At 34.3% G+C, this 19,206-nt stretch overlaps 2 protein-coding genes across 4 annotated transcripts in view; both read left to right on the plus strand.

Moving 5' to 3' along the window:
• LOC119638070 (PHD and RING finger domain-containing protein 1) overlaps positions 1–11,804 on the plus strand; it is a 33,363-nt gene extending 21,559 nt beyond the window's left edge. For 2 of the 3 annotated variants that reach the window (XM_038034674.1, XM_038034675.1), the window contains 4 exons: positions 8,220–8,296; positions 9,032–9,160; positions 9,253–9,525; positions 9,618–11,804. In XM_038034674.1, the coding sequence (XP_037890602.1) occupies positions 8,220–8,296; positions 9,032–9,160; positions 9,253–9,414 (368 nt within the window). In that variant the 3' untranslated portion in view covers positions 9,415–9,525; positions 9,618–11,804. The remainder of the gene's footprint in view (positions 1–8,219; positions 8,297–9,031; positions 9,161–9,252; positions 9,526–9,617) is intronic. The other variant, XM_038034676.1, reaches the window with a different exon arrangement.
• Positions 11,805–18,296: 6,492 nt separating this feature from the next.
• On the plus strand, positions 18,297–18,995 carry LOC119638123 (MORN repeat-containing protein 4 homolog). Its single transcript, XM_038034753.1, has 3 exons — positions 18,297–18,331; positions 18,406–18,643; positions 18,710–18,995. The coding sequence occupies exons 1-3, from the start codon at positions 18,310–18,312 to the stop codon at positions 18,975–18,977; spliced, it is 528 nt and encodes a 175-aa protein (XP_037890681.1). The 5' UTR covers positions 18,297–18,309; the 3' UTR covers positions 18,978–18,995.
• Positions 18,996–19,206: the final 211 nt, after the last annotated feature.

Here is a 19,206-nt window from a genome sequence, read left to right on the forward strand (position 1 = left end):
ACCGTGAAAATTGGCTCATAATAACAAAGAAATACACCTTACCGAATTTGGTCCACGTAGGTCTATACCCTTGCATATAAGGACTCTCATGAAACGTAATATGTCAAAGAAGTCGAATTGTTAATTTTTTTTGTGATGAAAATTTGTTTATGATAGTAATTGAATAAAAAAATTAATTGGCCCTAATTGGAACCACAGGGTTCTTGGCCCCCCCCCTCCATATAAGATGTCCGTTGAGTTGTAAATCTTTCGGAAAGGGTCTTATGATGGAAATTAACGACCACAAATGTGCATTGGAGATATATGTTTTAGACCATTACGTATGTAGGGGCTATCATGAAAAGCCATCTCTTATATGGAGTGAAAGTATAAATTCTACTTTTCTATGATGGAAACTGAAAAACAATAAAGTTTTTGTCAAATAAATAAAGTTTGCTAAATTTAGATCACCTCATGTGATGTTTTGGTCATACTCCAATATGCGGGCCTCCATTAAAAGTAGGCCTTTGCGTACCTTTGTTGTATTATCACTGTGCCAGGCAAAATGGTGTGAGGTATCTAGTGGTCGGCCTTGCCCGCCTATAGTGCTCTTACTAATTTTCCATTTATAAGATTTTCTCTTTGTAGATTGCAAGGCAGAAAAATCATGAGATTGTTAAAAGAGACTTTTTTTTTTTTTTTAAGCATCGGCAGGAAATAAGAGCGATCTTGCTGAATAAATAATTTTGAGACTGACTTCAGATTAAATTCTATTTCACTTAAAGATCCATGAATGCTTCTAAATTAACAAAGTTATAATGGTTGGATGAAATTACTTTTTACATATACCACTACAGCATGTACTTGCTAACACTTAGGCACAGGCATAAATGTAAAAGAAGCCACAACATTTAAACACACATTTGATTTAAAATACTTCTTCATTTATCTTTGGTAAGACAATACCAACAAGTATAGTGTTATTCCTTGTAAACGCATCAGTTTCATTCGCGCGCGAGGAGGTGCAAAATTGGCACAGTTTAGTCTTATGTCGAATTATTATTATGGGTCAACTTTGTATTATTAAATATTACAAATTAAATCTTTTTCCTAACTTTTCGTAGGAACGGTTGTTATACGAGAGAGATGTTTTTCACATTATTTTATTATGCTAGTACTACTTAGCGATTTTTGTCGAGTAACTCCGAAAATTGCAATTATTTCTTGAAAAAGCCGTTATATGGGGAGTATTCGTCAAAATGGTTCGATATGAGCCATTTTCAATGGGGTCCATGTCTGGGCCGAAACTCGTTCGTGGACCATATGTCGTCAAAATATGTGAGAAATTTACAAGCTGTGCATTGAAGATAAGAATACATAAGCAGATGTTAGACGGGCAGATAGACAGACAAGACTAAATTGATTCAAAAAATTCTTAATACATCGGTATTGTAAAATGGTCAGATTCTTTCAGATTTTATATATCTCCGTAAAAGTGGTGTAGAATATGTTATAAAATGCTTAGATCCTTTCAGATGTTGTATATATCTGTAAAAGTGGTGTAGAATATAATTGAAGAAAAGGAATTTCTTAGTTGATTTCGGAAAATCTATCAATTCATCTATTGAAGGAGGAAATCTACGAATTCATCGCTGGAATTTCGGAATTTTCTATCTGCTAATGACTTCTCGGCTTTTTGGATCGTTGGAGTTCTTTTGTTTCTATTGCCATTGTTGGCTGGTTGTCGTTTTCGTCGCCCGTGAATAGAGCGATGACATGTTGTTTGTCTACATCATTACCATAGCAACGTTGCATATGTGTTTCGAATTCATTGCTTGCGTAGTGATCGTGCCAATTTCTTTCTTTTTACCTTTGCGAAAGTTGCTGATTAAGGTACTCTTGTAACTCTGATTCTATAAAGTGTGTCAAACCTTAAATATTTTCAAGCTTTGTTTGAATCTATCCGTTGCAGTATTTTATCGTTCTTTAATTTTAATAGTTCTTGCTGTTGACCACCACCACTTTCGATGCAGGAGTATATCAACTTTACGCGGATTTATGATAACATCCAGAGGAATTTGGGATAGACCCATATATTAGTTTGGGGAAAAAGAAATCCATTATTTTTATATGAACTTCAGGACTTTATTTAACATGCTTCGGATTGTCCGATTTGGGTCAAATCTGAAATTGTTTGATCGATACTTTACGAGAAATCTAACAGTGCAGCCATCTACCGAAAAAATAATGGATTTCTTTTTCCCCAAACTAATATATCGATATTGATATAAACTTGTCCGTCAGTCTGTCCATCTTGGTTTCTTGTGTCCAGCTTGCGGGCAGAAATTTTTGCACTGACCTATTTTCACCCAAGAGTGAACGCTGTTGAAAATGTATCGGATCGGGCTACATCTTCGACAAGTTACCATATAACCCTGAACTTGATTTTGAAATACATTATATATTCGTTATGTATTTGTAATTATAGGGTGGTGCAGCGTGTGGTAGGTTAATAGTGGACCATGCCTTCCCACATTAGCTTCACTTATCATTATTCTAGTTTTCATTGCATCCTGCTAATCTGTTGTTCAGACTTTGCCGTCTGAAAACTGAATTGTAATACTGTCTTCGACGTTATTGTCTATTTCAATTTTTATTTTGATAGAGAAGGATGGACAACTGAAGTATCAAATATCAAAGACAAGTAAAACCGTTATAGTTGCGCAAGGTCCATTCTTATATATTGGGCTCCACTTGATCTGTTGTAACTTGTTACGTTGTTTTCGTGTGTATGTGTTCATTTTATGTGAATGCATCAATGAGAGGTATGCAATAAGTGCTTGTGTGGGAGCCCTTATATGGTGCCGGGTCCAAAAAATAGACCTACGTACTAACTTTGTACGGTTGTTTTCTCTGTCAAATTACTCTCACTGATCCATCTTCATTAGAAAATATTGAAAATTAGATCCGTTTCCTTGAGAAACCTTATATCATGAGAGTCTATTAGAAATGGATCTACGTGATCGACAAAATCAATTCTTTCTCCGTGATCTCCGCTTGAATAATAAAGCCACGATTCCTGCATAGTTGTCTATAGATAGATATTTTCGGGCACAGCCATCTCACTGACATTCAATTTCGAAGTCGTTCTATATTACGATATGGGTTTTTTCAATCTTTCCTAGTGTTGCAAACTCGATTGTGCTTGTACGATCACATTCAAATTCAACCATCTATTATATAAGCACTTCATGTGAGGCAAGGCAGCGCATTCTCCCTGATAACCAAACTTTTTTAATACCCTACATACGCAAATGGTGTCAGAACAATATGTTAAATTTTTGCGAACATATACAACACCAAGAACCACTTCAGACACAGTCATCTTCCGATCTGAGCGCGTCTATCTGTCTGTCTGTCTTGTATCTTTGTGTTCAATGCACAAGTGGCAATTTTGAGATTTTAATGAAATTAAGCACACTGACGCCTTTTAGCGCAGGAACGGACACTGTTTAAATGCTTTTACACTTTACAAAACGTGTGGTATATTCAATTTGTGCGGATGTAAGCAAAATCAATAAGCGTAAGGATCAATTCAAAGTCAGTTTTTGAATTGGTCTAAGCTTGTCCGTCCGTCCACCTGTCCGTCTGTTTTTTTGTCTTCGGAAACTTCCAATATGAGGCCTTATTTTGAGAAAGCATTATGTGACTAACTGCATTAAACTAAATGGTATAGGGTATTCAATGATGAGCCATGCGCCACGACGGTGTTTTTAATTGTTTTCAGATTCTCTGTTGCTGTTTTATTTAGTCACAAGACATACGCAAGTCAATGTTGTCAAATAACTAAAACTGTGTATTTAATGTTATCAAACACGATATGTCACCGTCTGAAGGTTTCTGAGACTATAAGTATATATTTGTTACAGACTTCCTGTTGGGTAACGTACCTTCCTTATTAGAATAGGAACAATTGATGCTTTATTTACTATATGAAATGGTAAGGTTTCAAGTAAGCTTTTCAAACCCAATAAAAGAGTGCCTTCCATTTGCCAAATGTGCTTCAAAAGAATGTCCAAGACGTGCTAAAATGTCAGTCTTAATCAACGCATAAAGACCGAAGTTAATTTGGATATGTTATATGTACATGAACCAAACTTTGGTCTTAAATTTTTATACTCATCTCTGAAAATCTTGGTCGTTGTATATTTTACTTTCTTTTCTTTGCATTTGTCTTAGTAATCAACACGATTCAAAGGCCGCGTAAGAAAGAGAGTAGTGTTTGTAAGCGTTCCACTTGAAATTGAAGATATCAGTTACGACAGGAAAGACCACTGCTAACATGTTGATCAATCACTCAAGCGATGTCCCCTGTTCGCTTAAACGGTGTCAGTCAGAAAGAAGAGAGAAAAGAAAAAGCAATTGGCAGGTGCTGGCAGCAGCTTAGCAGTGTATGTTATGGATTTATTGAGTGACCACACTCACTATAGCTTCGACCAAAGAAAACTTTACTTTACTTAAGATTTAAACCCGTGAAAATGAACTTGGCAGTCGTGACTCTTACCTATTCAGCTTCTCAGGATAACTTATATGGGAAAATCTATTATCTATGGGAAAAGATTTATTGCTGTATGAGTAATGAACAAAAAATTTCAAAATTTTTTTTTTTACAAATATGCTTAGTTTCTGTTGTAGTATACGCGTGTCTTTTAACTGAGTTAGTTGCTATTCCACACTACTGCTGCTTCAATGGTGCCCCTAAGTTTTTACCAAATTTGAAGCCGATACCTTCCTTTTTGCGATCAGGAGAATGTTGAACGCAGACGGAAGGGCAGACATACATAGAACGATTTAGAATTTGACCTTAACTGGTATGATCTCTGGAGCTCTCTTCTGAATATTACAAAGGTTTCACCAAAATAAATATACCTTTTAGCTAACAAAAAATTAAATCCTGAAAAAACAAAGGTAAGAAAATTACGTTCAGCTATGGCTGAATCTTTTATACCCGCCAACTTTTTCTTAAAATAATCGCATTTTCTTAAAAGAAACCACAAACGAAGTTGTAATCCTCTATGGGTATGTGACGGATTTTTTTCCATTTTTGTACTAATGTACATATAGACTAAAATCTGCTGTAGTTTATGACTTAATCAGCAAAAAATGTCAAAACATAAGTGTTCGCAGTTGATGTTCATCTTATGTGTATGCACATATCGCGCTTCTTACTTTTGACAAGCACGTTTCAATTAATCATATTCCATAAATCTCTTATCCTCTGAAATTTGGTTTTATTTGGAAGACCATACAGAAATTACTTCATATTTTTATGCAGATGACCCTTGAGATGAAACAACTTAGATTTGGCTCTCGTGACTCTGTACGTTTAGTTTTCTTTTATTCAACCTACAAATCGCAATTTTGAGATATTTTGACTAAATTTTGGACACCGACATGTTTTGGCCCAACGACAAACGTCATTGAAAATGGTTTGGATCGGACCATCTTTTCGATCACTTTCCATATAACGTTTTAATTCGAAAAATCGATGTATGAACGTAGGGTGGTGTAGGGTATTTAATAGTTAGCCCTATCTCACTGTAATGTTTTTACTTGTTTTCTTTGCGTGATATGTCTTATCGTAACGCTAAAGGTCACAGTTTTTTGCCTACATGTGTGAGTAGTACAGCAAATATTTTCTGAAAATCTGGTTTAATGTCTGACGAGCGTCAAATTTTTTCAAAAAATTGATTTAAGAAACAAAATTGCGCCGATTTTTTTCATACAAATTTTAGATAGCTTAAGATGTAGCTAAAACATTGGGAACAAATAAGAAAATTATATTCGGCTGTGACCGAATCTTTTATAGTCACCAGCGGTTATCCCAAACCAACACCAAGAATAAATTGTATTTCAGTACTCTATATTACCGGGTGGGTGTGTCTAATTTTTCCTACTGTTGTGGAATAAAGCTGGATACTTATATCGTGTGCCTATTGTAGTTTATGACTAATAAGCAAAAATGCGGGAAGCAAAAGTGCATTGTTGCGTTATAGGCGCGTCCTTCGGCTGGTCTGGGCCATTTTTAAACTCTCTTTGCAAATGCGAAGACGATGTCTTCATTTTTGCGAACGGAATAATGCACAGTTGAGTGGACGGGCTGACATGTTTAAGTGCATTTCTAATTTAACAGTGGTCAAGAATACATACTTTGTGAGGTTTTTGAAAGTTAATGAAAAATTATGAAAAAAGTGGGCGTTGCCGGTTTTTTCAAATATTGCAAAGGTACTATAGCATCGCTTATAGAATATACTTTTAAAAATTTACAAGTTTATCTGCTGTAGTTTGTGAATAATGAACAAAAAATTAATTTTTTTTTTTTTTTTGAAATTATTATTATTATTATTATTAATTTCGCCAGAGAAATAAATTCTAAGACTAAAACTCTTAAAAGCACTAGCATCTAAGGCTATCGGCTTTTTATTAAAAACTCTACCGCACTTGAGATTCGAACCCACGACCATTGACTTGCTAGTCGAGATTCCTCCCCTTCGGCTACTCAGGCGGATTTTTTTTTTTGAAAAACGGAGTTGCTTTCAGCTTATGTGCTTTAATGGACAGGCCCTTCGAACGATTTGTCTTGCATTCAACAAAAATCGATGTGTAAGAACTTCCACTGTTCTTGCCACATTTGACGTCGATAGCTGTACTGTTGTGTCCAAGACAATGATTATTTAAAACGGACGGACATGTTTAAATCGATTCAGCATTTTAAGCTGATCATTTATATACTTTATGGGGACTCCGAAATTTCCTTCTGGGTATTGCAAGCATTTTGATGAAATGAATATATCCTTTATCCTTCGGCGATGGATATAGAAATAATTATTATTTCGATATTTTTTTCGGAAATTTTGAGATTTTCTTAGCTGAAGTAAGCAGAAGAGACGAGAAGACCAGTTGCTTCGTCATTTTAAGTCTTTGTTTTATCATATTGATCGAATGTCTTTAGTATCCTTTGAAATGTTCTTGAATCAGTTTTTTATCACAGTAAGATTCTTGTAGACATATGCAAGCTTTAATATATTAGCAATGTCATAGGTATTGTATACCTGAATGAATGAAATCTTATACGGGTTAAGGCTTAAAGTTCATTCTGTTATTACAATGAGTGGCGAACGTATCAAATAAAGGTGAACTAATCCGATTTTTTGTCGGACAGAAATTGGTCCATTTGAACTGAGTTTTTGCACTGAAGGATGAGTTATGTATTCATTTCATCAAAATGTTTCAGAAGAAATCTTAAGAGACCCCACAAAGTTTGTACATTCTTGATTCGTAGCCAATTCCCGAATCTATTTAGTTGTGTCCGTCTATCCGTCTTTATAATGTCTACTGGAAATTTTCTCCTGGCCACAAAAATTAAGCTGTCGTCTGTAAATTTGTTAGACAAATGGTAAAATCTTGCCAGCAGGTTCATATTGAAAATGAGACAAATCGGTCGACGGTACTATCTAAACTGAGAACACATCTGTTGTGCAAAAAAAAGAAGGTTGGTTATAACTCCTTTTGCTCTTTAACTACAGCAGGAAAATCTACAAAAATTTGATTGAATGTTGTATGTGCTTTGCTACTAGTCCTTTCAAAAAGTCTGTTGCGCCTATTCGATATTATGTATATATATTTATAGTATACCAAAATTTCATTTTTTTGTCAATATGTTTTTAACGGTGAGAACCAATCTTCAAAAATCTGACCAACCCTGACCAATATACAACATTCGGTCATGTTCGCATAAAATTTTTTTATATGTTTCCACATCAACTCTGTGTTTATAGTTTATAGATATTGGTCGAGAAATGTTACAATCACGAATTTCTTTACATTAAAGTTATTTCCCAACAGGGGAATGATCTTAAAAATTCAATCACTTTTCATAGGTATTTATCTCTCGGCTAAAACATAGCAATGGTGTATCGAATTTTACTAGGTTATGTTATGTTATGTTGGAAAATTTATTCAAAATAATAAGGTTCTGAATTTCGTAAGAAATCGGTGGAGGCATTTAACATTATTTGTTTTCTAATTATAATGAACACTGTACGAAAACTCGCCATCAATATTTTACCTAATCATTCTGAAATGTGTTGCCATTTATTCTTTTTTGTTTACATCTAATAAGTGAAAACATTTCAAGTTTAAATCTTTATTCATTCGTTTTTATTTTCTTTTTTTTACAGTAGGAAAATCTGATGACCTGATTAAGGTGTATGATGATGTGCCCAACTCTGCCGTTGAACTGCAGGTTAAAGACAAGGTAAAACTATTTTATTTATTTCGATTGTTTTTATACCCACCACTGTAAGATGGGAGTTGTTTTTTTTTTCCAAAATATATGTAATACCCGAAACGAAGCTTCTTAGACCCTATAAGGTGAAATTCGGAGTTGATTTAGCCATGTCCGTCCGTCCGTGTGTGTGTTGTTGGCACTCTTCTGGTCGCATAAATGAAGATAGCGACTTCAAATTTGGTAGGAACATTAGAAATTTCTGCACGCAGGTCGATATTGAAAATGGGTTAAATCGGTCAGAGCAAAAACGCCCAATACAGCGTAAACTGAACGCAACTCAGTTTTTTACTTCACGAAATAGTCAATTCTTTAGGTCTGAAAATGGAACCAATCGGCCATGCCTACACAAAGTTACGAGTAACTAAATTTTATTTCATTCACCTTTTTAAGGTTTTATGCTTATATTTATCACAAAGCAAATCAGGCAAAATGCTTAAAACTATTTTGTAACCTCCTCAAATGGAGATATATAGAGATATATTGCTTGCCCAAAAATGGATTAATTTTAAAACGATTATGGTAGGCAACGCGATCACTTTTTGCTGAATAATACTAGCGATATGGGTATCAAATAAATGAGAATGCGAAAAACATAGTGATGGGTATGAGAGAGATTCGGCCCTCACCGAATTTAACTTTCTTACTTGTTTTTTTATTAACTTCCTTCTTTGCATTCCTTTTATAATTTACGTATACGAATAGTTTTTGCGCAAATTAAATCGGCAGGAGCGCGTAGTCGAAGAAGTGAAATTAGTGTTGAAACCGCGCTTTAATAAAAAACAAATAACTAAAGAGGATTACAAAGAAATAATGCGACGTGCGGTACCCAAGGTAAATCAATCGACATTATAATATATATATATATATATATATATCTTCGTCGATAACTTTGCTAACACTCTTCTTCTTATCTATTTTTGTAGATTTGTCATAGTAAGTCGGGTGAAATTGATCCTCATAAGATCAAAAATTTGATTGATGCGTATGTGAAAAAGTTTCGAGCAAAACACAAGAAACTGAATTTGGCCAATACGGGCCAAGTAAGCAGTGCCGTTAAATGTGCCGCATACTTAAAGAAACTTTAAACAGAAAAAAAAATCATTGAAATTTCAAAAATGTTTTTTAAAGTTTAAAATTTTGCTCACTCACTTATATGCAATCTACACGGAACACGCAACATAATGATGGCGAATATTGTAAGATTTACTCATTTTCGATTGAATTTCACTTTAATTTAAAATAATAAAAAAAAAAAAATAAAAAAAACATATTTCTTCTTTAATTGCAGCTTATTTATGCTCTAACAACACCAATCACAGCAATTAACAAAATAATGCACACAATTTATTAATATGTGACTGAAGAGACAAATTTTTTTCAACATATGATGGTAGCCTTTCCGATTGTATATGAAATAAATTATATATATATATATATATATACATATATATATACTTAAACACATACATGCATTGCATGGAGTTAATATTTTTAAAATGAATGATCATTTTACGGAAGAATGAATAGCTTATGTCAGTTATCCTTAAGTATTTAAACACACGATTAATAGAAGGTCATAAATTATATTAAATAGCCATAGCTACATATGTTTTTTTCTCCTCATCTCCTCAAATTGAAAAAAATCGATCCGAATTGTGATTACAATTTCATCATCATTTTCATTCAACTTTATAATCCTGTTAATTTCTGAATTGACGTAAGATGTGGTAAGTGGATATCTAAAGATAAGGAATTTTTCAATTCTCTTTTTCAAACTTAACTTTGAAAATTATTAAGTCGTTTGCTTTTCAATACTTACTATTGGTGGACAATTTTTGATTTATACTTATGTCGGCTTATAGAGCGTAAAGCGATTTTAATTAACTCTTAGAAGAAAATCGATTTTCTAACCTAATATAGGTTAATTGCGAGCAAGCTTTGAATTCTTAAATTCTTAGAGTTAAACTCGTAATGTCTCTATAATGTAAAATGGAATTGCTTTCAAGTTCCTAAAACTCATAATGTGCCTATGATGTAGGAAGATATTGCCTTGAAGTTCCTAGAACTTGTACTGTGCTTAACATGTAGGATGGAATTGCTGTAAAACTCACTACTTCTGTCGAAGAAATATTGCATCATTAATCGTTTTCATACTTTCCAAAGTAATAGCTGGCGCCGACTAAAAATCAGGAGAGAAATTTTAAAAGAGTAGATACGATGAAAAGGCAACTACCCTTCAAACATTCTTGTAAGCAAACTTTCATCTTAAATTATCGACCTACAGCTTTTTTTTTTTGTCACGTGTCATATGCTGCCCATATATCAAAAACCTTCTTTAGTTTTCTTACAAAAGGCTTCTGGGTAGTTTTTAATTTCTAAGAAAAGCATTGTGATTGTAGGAGCCGTAAAGAGGCTTTGTCGAAACCTTCATTTCAATATGGCGTTAAAATGCAAGATGTTTACAAGATACGGGATCATAAGGCAGACAAAAGTGAGAAAGCAGAATTCGATTGCAAAAAGTATTAGGCCAATAGTCTCCTGACTGACCTCTCTATTCTTCTGAAGAATCACGAGATCTGTAAGAAGAACTTGCAAAATCTAGATACCTTTATTAGATTAACAAAATCAATCTTTGGAGTTATTTAATATAAAGTTTTCTATTGAACTTTTCCTTTCCAACAGCGCATTGTTTTTAAGGCTGCCTGCAAACCTTCCGAAGACTTTTCGTTGATTGTAGCTGTTGCCAAACTACTTGTACGCATGTGATGATAATCTTGCAACAAACTCTGCGCACTCCTAATAGATCGCTGGCACAGCTAGGTTATTATTATGGCTCTTATCATTATACTTAAACATGTTTTTCCAACGCCCTGTCATGGTTGGTTTTTATAGTCGGATATAAATTCGTTCAGCAGGCATCTTATTTTGAGTAAAGTTTTTTATTAAAAAAAATTTTTTTTAAAGACGATTCCGTATTACTCAAATTTTCTTCTTTCCAAGTCTAATAAAAAATTTGTTAAAATCAATTTTTCAGTTGGTCGCCTAGAAGTCAAGACTGACTAATGAGCAATACTCATTGCGATATTACAGATAATTTGTTTACTCTATTCAGAGGTAGATTAGGTGTTATACTTCAATGATTTTATAAGTCACAGAGAGAGCTGTTGTAACGTTCACGCCGAGTGGGACAGAGTGAAAAGTCTATTAAATGGTTTATAAGTGCATTTAGTTTTTATTTGATTTAATTTTCTGAAACCAAAGTCTCAAACGAACGTATATATAGTTGCTCTGGTGGTATAAATGCAATTTGAAGTCCAAACTAAAGAATGGGTTGATTAGTTATGAGGGCAACGTGCTAAATTATTTCATTTTATAGGTCACGGATAAGTCGGTTGTAACTCTCTTCAATAGAGCTACCGAAAAATTTCGCAAAGTTCTGAAAGCTTATCGCAATCCCTTTTCCTCTTTGAATAGACAAAGAAATTTTCTAAATTCTATAAATAGAAAGAGCTCTCTGGAGACAATAATTTTTTTTATTCTTCTTCTATGTACACTTAACTTTCGCAAATAACACATGCTTCGCTTGAGAAGAATTTCCACTATACGTATCTCCAAAATTTTTCTTGCTTTAGTTGTCTAGAGGAGATGTGGGCCAACTTTTTCATCAATAAGCCAATTTTTATTTTTTTTATATAACACGGCGAGGCTCAGAATAAGATCTAGCCGTTATTAAAAAATGGAGAATACTCCATCGATTTGCTTTTCCTTTTAAGTCGTTCTTTTTACGGCGTTATGAACGATAAAAGAACACTTACACACATTTGCAATTTAATAGCTGCACAGCTGAGCCGATCGTGAAGACAAATACAATCCATTTGCAGCACGGCCATGTACGAGCAACTGTACTCTTCGAAACTTTCAATGTAGCTGGACTGACTCCACGACACCACAAGTCGGATGCGGCCCGCGGGCCACCGTGCCTTGCCCGTGCCTACTCTAAAGCAAAAGCACATACAATCCATTTACAGCACGACAATGTACGACCAACTGAGCTGCTTGAAATTTTAAATGTAGCTGAACTGATTCCATGACATCACAAACCGGTTGCGGCCTGCGGGCCACGTGTGGCCCATGCCTATTATTCGATAAAATAGAAAACCGATAAATTGCCAAGATCCTATGAAGGATTAAAAATTAAATTATTTTTTTTTTGTAGGGAAAATTCCTTTGATGAAGCTGACCAGTAACTTCTTATCTTCTCCATCACTCTTCGCCCCATGCAATACGTATACATCTATCATGAATACATTTCATATATCGATTAATATCAATTTGTTGTCGTGTGAATGAGAAAGAGAGGGGAGGAGTACATTTAACAATGAAAATATTGTAGTTGTAATTAGTTAATAAGCGATTCGATTATTGAAACTTAGAAATATATATTTAGCTTTCCATTCATATTATTATCAATTATTCATCAAACTTTTGATTCAAATTTTATTATTATTTATACCACTTATCCTACTACCTACCACCTATCCTACCGTTCATACGTGATTAATGAAATATTCATTTTTGATTCGTTGTTCATTACGTTAAATGCATAATCAAGCAGGACCTTACTCCTTGTAAGCATATTAATTGTAAGCATTTTAATTGGCTTTTTTATTTAAATTTTTTCCTTTTCTGTTTTTTTTTTTTTTTTTTTTTATTATTGATTTTATTCAGTTTTTTCTTTTTAAGTTTTCATTAAAAACAATTGTATAGTATTAAGAAGAAGTATCCAACAACAATTATGTTTAATAATTAATTTTCAGTTTTCGTTACATAGAAAAAGAAAAAAAAAAAAAAAGAAGAAAAGGAAATTAAAATTATGGCTACTTGTGTAATAAAAATTGTTGTTTCTTTTCATATTATACAGAAGAAAAAAAAAACTTTATTTTTAAATAAATATTCGCCAATTTTCTTACTAATCTGTAGCAGTTAGAAGGCTGCTCACGTCGACGAAGTAACATAAAGCACACGAGAATAATATTGAAAATATATTGTAAGAGAACAAACAGAAGGCAATTATAATCATTTTAACTGTAGCCATGAAGTTTTCCACTGTGTTCTTCTTTTTCTCCTGCTTCTTCTTTCATGGACGTCTTTAAATGCCATCTAATTCTTTACATATTTTAAGAGTGCTTTGAAATGACAAGCAAGTCTTTTAGGCGTGTTCAGCAGTTTGTGTTCTACCTTTCAAATGAGTTTTCGAATAATTTTTTCCGTCCGTCATGTTTTTTAAACGAGTTATTAAGAGAGCTTTTCAGTTCATCCTACTTTTCGGCTAAACTTTCAAAACAAACTTTCCTTCATTTCGTTATATCCATCAAACGAACGTTCAAATGAATTTTCAAACAAACTCCTCTCCATGTTATACTTTTTAATCAAATTTTTAAATGATTTCTTCTCCTTGTCATATGTAAGGCGTTTGCAAAGATGTTAATCAGTGACTTCTACAAGTAAAAATGATAACGTAATGGGAAATACCAGTGTAGATAACGGTTGAATTTAATGGTTCTTCCTCTACATAAAATAACGTTGAGCGTATGTCGACGCTAATCATGGAACGTCCGAAATTCTTCTTCCAAATTCATTACTTTTGTTGTTTATTTGAAGCAATCTGTTGCCAAAGCCAAACGCGTTTAGAGGCTTATGGTGAAGCCACGGTTTCAACGGCTTAAAAGTGGCGACACGAATTGACTGAAAACACTATGTGTCCATTTGTTGCAAGAGTTGCCCAGAATACACTGCTGCTACTCGAACCGGAAGTTCTGCCACACCAAACGTACTCGCCAGACATAACACCACCTTGTTACTACTTGTTCAGATCGATTTATCACGTGGGCCCGCATAGTTGAAGAAGTGCGAAAATGGGTTTGTGGGTGGATCGCTGCCAATTATAAATTCTTTCGACACGATATCGCCATATTGCCAAAAATATTTTAAAATGTTGTAGAAAATGATGGAAACTCTCTCTTGTTTAATATATATTGCGCCCATTTTCCCCAAAACATGCCTTTTTCAAGTAAAAAAGTGATACAAATTTTTACAAACACTTTTCGAACAAATTGCATCATATCTTTCAGAAGAATCCTCCTAAGTGACCAAGTAAAGACGAGTCCCGACTAGCAACACAGTGGTGGTGGGTTCAAATCTCAAGTGCGGTAGAGTTTTTAATAAAACCCGAAAGCTTTAGATGCTAGTGCTGTAAGACTTTAGTCTTAGAATTTATTCTTTGGCTAAATTAATAATTAATAATAATAATAATATCAGAAGAGTTTTCAAAAGAGTTCCTTCAAATTTTCCATTTTATCATATATATCGGCTGCGCTGCTCAACCGAACGTTTCGGTTCACCATATTTATGAGGTTCATCATTTCATCTATTTTCATGAAAATCCTCATTTGGGTGGGATCCAAACAATAGGCCGAGATGGTCCAAATTTGGTACAGTTACATTTTTAATGTTAAATTACTGTTATGCTTCTCGAGGAAAATTATATCTGTCTGTCATACGAACTTGAGTTTTCGTTATTTGAAAGAGGGTTCAAAAATTGCTCGGCCGATCTAAAGTGTTCATAGCAATTTAGAACACCGAAATAATACTACTTAGTCATTTTTGCCAAGAAAATAGGGCGCTATATGGGGAGTGGTGGAAAAAGTGGACCGACCCGAACCATTTTCAATAGTGTTCGCTTTTCAGATTAAAAACACGTTAATATACAAAAAAATGCTACCAGTAGCTTGAACGCAAAATTATATGGACAGACATGCAGAAAGACGGACAGACAGCCTTAGATCTTTTCAGAACCTATCTTAGCTCCTTCTGCGTATTAGATACGTCCGCACTAATTTAATACACCTTGTATCACAAGTAGTGTAGCGTCCTAAATCTTTAAACGCGTTCATCTTGAAACACATTTTTGCAAAACTGCACAGAGCATAATCCAAACAACTTTCATTTTCCTTGATCTGACTTTTTTTCACAATACCTTTGAAACTACCCTATCTACAGAAGTACATAGGAGTTTTTCGATAAGTTCATTTAAACATTTTTATACCCATCACCGAACAATAAGGAGTATATTCATTTTGTCAAAGTGTTTGCAAGACCCAGAAAATTCAGAGACCCCAAAAGATATACATATATATGTTTTTGATCAGCAAAAATGAAAATTAGGCAGTTTTTTAGGAAGTTTGTAGCCGTTGCTGCAATAGCTGCACGAGAATGGAATGAAGTGACCACCCCCGCTCAATACTATAGCATCAAAATTTAATCAGTTTTTCCAACACCTTTATAACGCTCAGGAGCAAACTTCCAAAACTCCACAACCTGTATAAATTCTTAGTCAGAATGAAATTTGGAATGCATCTAAACATGATCGCCTCCTCGTCTGTGCGCAAATTGGCACTATATGTGGTACACATTCTCTCGTTCGCAAAAATAAAGATATCGCCTACGAATTTACAAAAGAACTTGAAATGATCCAAACCGGCCAAGGAACACGCTTATAATGCCTATACACTTATGCAATAACTGCAAACTGTGAACACCTTTTCTTTTCGTGTTCTATAGTCGTCACTCATGAAATGCAACAAACACTCCATATAAATATGGAAATGTAGTTCTTTTTTGTTAGTCTTTTCTAGCATGACGGTGATGGGTATACAAAATTCGAACACGACCAAGCATAATTTTCTTGCTTGGAAAAGTGCACTCAAACCCCGCCATTTACATAAAAAATCAATATTTCTGAGGAACCGCTAAGTATCACTGTAGACCTAGGGATGCAGATTATACGATTTTTTTTTTTCGGTATTGTTTTAATGTAAATTTGGACCAGCCATGCTTGCTGCCCGCCGCAGTGTGTTTTTTTTAATATTTTTCCAAAATAATTTTTTTTTTTAGTACTTCAAACCTCCTCTACTATTATTATTCTACTACCTTTCCTTCTATTCTATGAAAAATATCAAAATACCTCGTTTTTTTGTAGGCCGTTAAGATCCACCTTTTATGTAGTTCACATTTTTTTACTGGCCGACGACTTGTAAGCAATTGATAGTCACATCGTATATCAATATTCAAGTTATTTACATCAAAAATTTTAGAAAAATTCAATGCTTCATATACGTTTTAATAAGTAAGGAATTACAGCACAGACAGACAGAATTTATTAAAACTTTTAATATATTAGGTCGACGCATAAGTAACTTCCGTTTTCTTATCAGACATTTATTTTGTTCTCATTGAATAACAAAATTCTATTAATTCATTATTATATATGATCTTCCAGCCTTCTTCCTGCTAGTTTATCATTTGCTTCCTTGCAAAATGTGGCCGGTTTGTACGGGAAGAAATTTTCAACAACCTAACTGACTTACTCTTCAGAATTGAAGATTTTTTCATTCAAAATGTCTGGTCACAGAAAACTTGCTAGTCTGGGAGGGTAAGGCATGGGAAGTAAGGCGTGGTATGCTAAAACAGACCATCCAATTTTTTCTGGAGTCATCTTTGCTGGACACCTTTCATGGAGTTTCTCTTGCACCCTTTGCGGCTGCTGGACGTATCTATCCGGAGTAATTATTAAATTGATAAGAAGACCACTAAGATCTTTTTGCCATGGATGTTTGTTTTCGGATATTTCGGTGAGGGGGATTAATTCTTTACCAAGCCACTGTCTTTTGCGAACGATATTGTAATAGGTAACCAATTCTTCGATCGATTTTAACCCGTGAGAGCAGACTTGTGGCGATTGCGATGCGAACTTCTTTATTCCGTTCACTGAGATTGAGAGGCATCCGCGCTTCTAACTTGCTGACTTTCCCTAATGCCTCTAGATGGCGGTTAACAGTTGCTTTTGAGGCATTCAATCTTTCTGCTATACCTTTTGCTGATTAAAAGGTTGTCGTCAAGATCGGAAAAACGTCCCGTCTTTTTAGTTTGTATCTCTAGAACGGAAATATGTAAACCGATTTCTAACTGCCCCATCAGTTATCAGTCGTTCACCGTACACGCTGCATATTTTTTCAGCTGTCGTCTTAGCGCTACTTGCCTTGTTTAAATTCCCAAAGCATTACATGTCGACTGTGCATTTTTTGACTCTCTACTTCAGAGGTTAAAAAAAACAGTTGAATATGTAACATGCATCATACAAAACAATTGATAGAAGACTAACTGAATCTTCATCTGTATAGCGAAATCAAAAACTTCTCTGTTTCGGTGACTTATAGTGGCTAAATACGAACAACAGACTCTACTTACCTGCATCGGAAGTTATTTATGACTCGACTTAATGTCTTTAAGTATTAAGCTTGGACTTTTTAAGAAAAGGTGAACATTGGCAGAATAATGATATTCACATGTTTGATACTATACAGTATCACGCATCAACGGCCACTTTTGTTCGCTCTTTGACTGGTGTTGGAGTTCCCCAACTTCCCATTGCATGATTACTACTATTTCAATATTTGTCGTCTCGAACCAATTCCTTTTGGTCATATTCGGAAGTAAGCTTTTCATCGCATCAACATGGATGACATGGAATTAATGTCTACAATCGTTTTTATTTCATTCTCAAGCAACAGGTATGTAAACAATGAAAGCGGAATAGGAGAAGAATTCGCGGTTGTATGTTTACATACAGTATTTGTTTTTCATATTTTCAAAGACATACCTTTCATGTTAATTAGATTTAAAAGGTAAAATGGAACAGTAATAATTGTTAGCGAATGAAAAATTACGAAGCCACACAAAGCACGTGAATGAACGTTGTTTAGTATTGCGTTAAACATTAAACATTCGTTGAACATTCAACATTGATTTACTTTACTTGATAATAAATAATTTTTATATTGTTGAATTATATATATATATATATATGTATATAGATATATATATAGATATCTAAAAAAAAAAAAACATATCAGAAAAAAAAAATGGATGATTACGAGGAACAAGGTGGACAAGTAAAGTGATAAATATTTTCAAATTTAAAGACTTTTTTTGTTGTTCTCCTTTTGGTTTTGTCATAGCCAGTGTAGCAAGCAATGTTGGACGCATGCCAATGGAGACTTCACCGTCGAGAGGTGCGGTCAAGGTGGGTGGTTGGCGTTATGAGGACTCGACTCGCTATATAGGCGAATGGAATCAACGCGGTCAAAAGCACGGTTTGGGTCATTTGCAATTTGCCGACGGTACTCGTTATGATGGACAGTTTGTCGAAGGCATGAGCCACGGTTTAGGTTGTTTATGGTTTGCTGACGGGGCCAAGTACGTGCGTGATATGATGATTTGTTTTTTATTTTTCCATTTTTTTTTTTGGCGTTTCCCTTGCAGATATGAGGGAGAATTTATGAATGGTTGGTTTCATGGTCATGGGATATTTTGGCGCGCTGACGGTATGAAATTTGAGGGTGAATTTCGTGGTGGCAAAATTTGGGGTCTCGGCTTAATAACCTATCAAGATTTCACTCATGGTTTTCCGCGAAATGAAGGCTACTTTCAGGATTGTCGTCTGTTACGTAAGCGTCGTTGTCCCGAAGTTGTGCAAAAAGCCCAAAAATGCGCTCTCATGGCCAGATCACAATGTGACCATCCTTATTGATAATCAACTAATAATATATTTTTTTCAACGGTTAATTTCGAATAAAAGTAACAAAAAGAAAAGACAAAAACCAAAACGGAAATGGAAATAATATGCTTAACGATAATTTATACTTTAGTACATAAATCATTTAAAAGGTCGCACACGTTTCCATTGATAGATTTACTTAACTTTTCGTTTATTAACACACACACAAACACGCATACATATATATATACACTTAAGCATA

The sequence above is a fragment of the Glossina fuscipes genome, unplaced genomic scaffold (genome assembly GCF_014805625.2).
Source record: "Glossina fuscipes isolate IAEA_lab_2018 unplaced genomic scaffold, Yale_Gfus_2 73, whole genome shotgun sequence".
In the NCBI taxonomy this organism is placed as follows: Eukaryota; Metazoa; Arthropoda; class Insecta; order Diptera; family Glossinidae; genus Glossina; species Glossina fuscipes.

Coding starts and splice junctions, on each gene's coding strand:
- LOC119638123 (XM_038034753.1), top strand. CDS start 18,310: ATGGATGATTACGAGGAACAAG. Junction 18,332..18,405: donor GGATGATTACGAGGAACAAG/GTGGACAAGTAA, acceptor GTTTTGTCATAG/CCAGTGTAGCAAGCAATGTT. Junction 18,644..18,709: donor TGGTTTGCTGACGGGGCCAA/GTACGTGCGTGA, acceptor TTTCCCTTGCAG/ATATGAGGGAGAATTTATGA.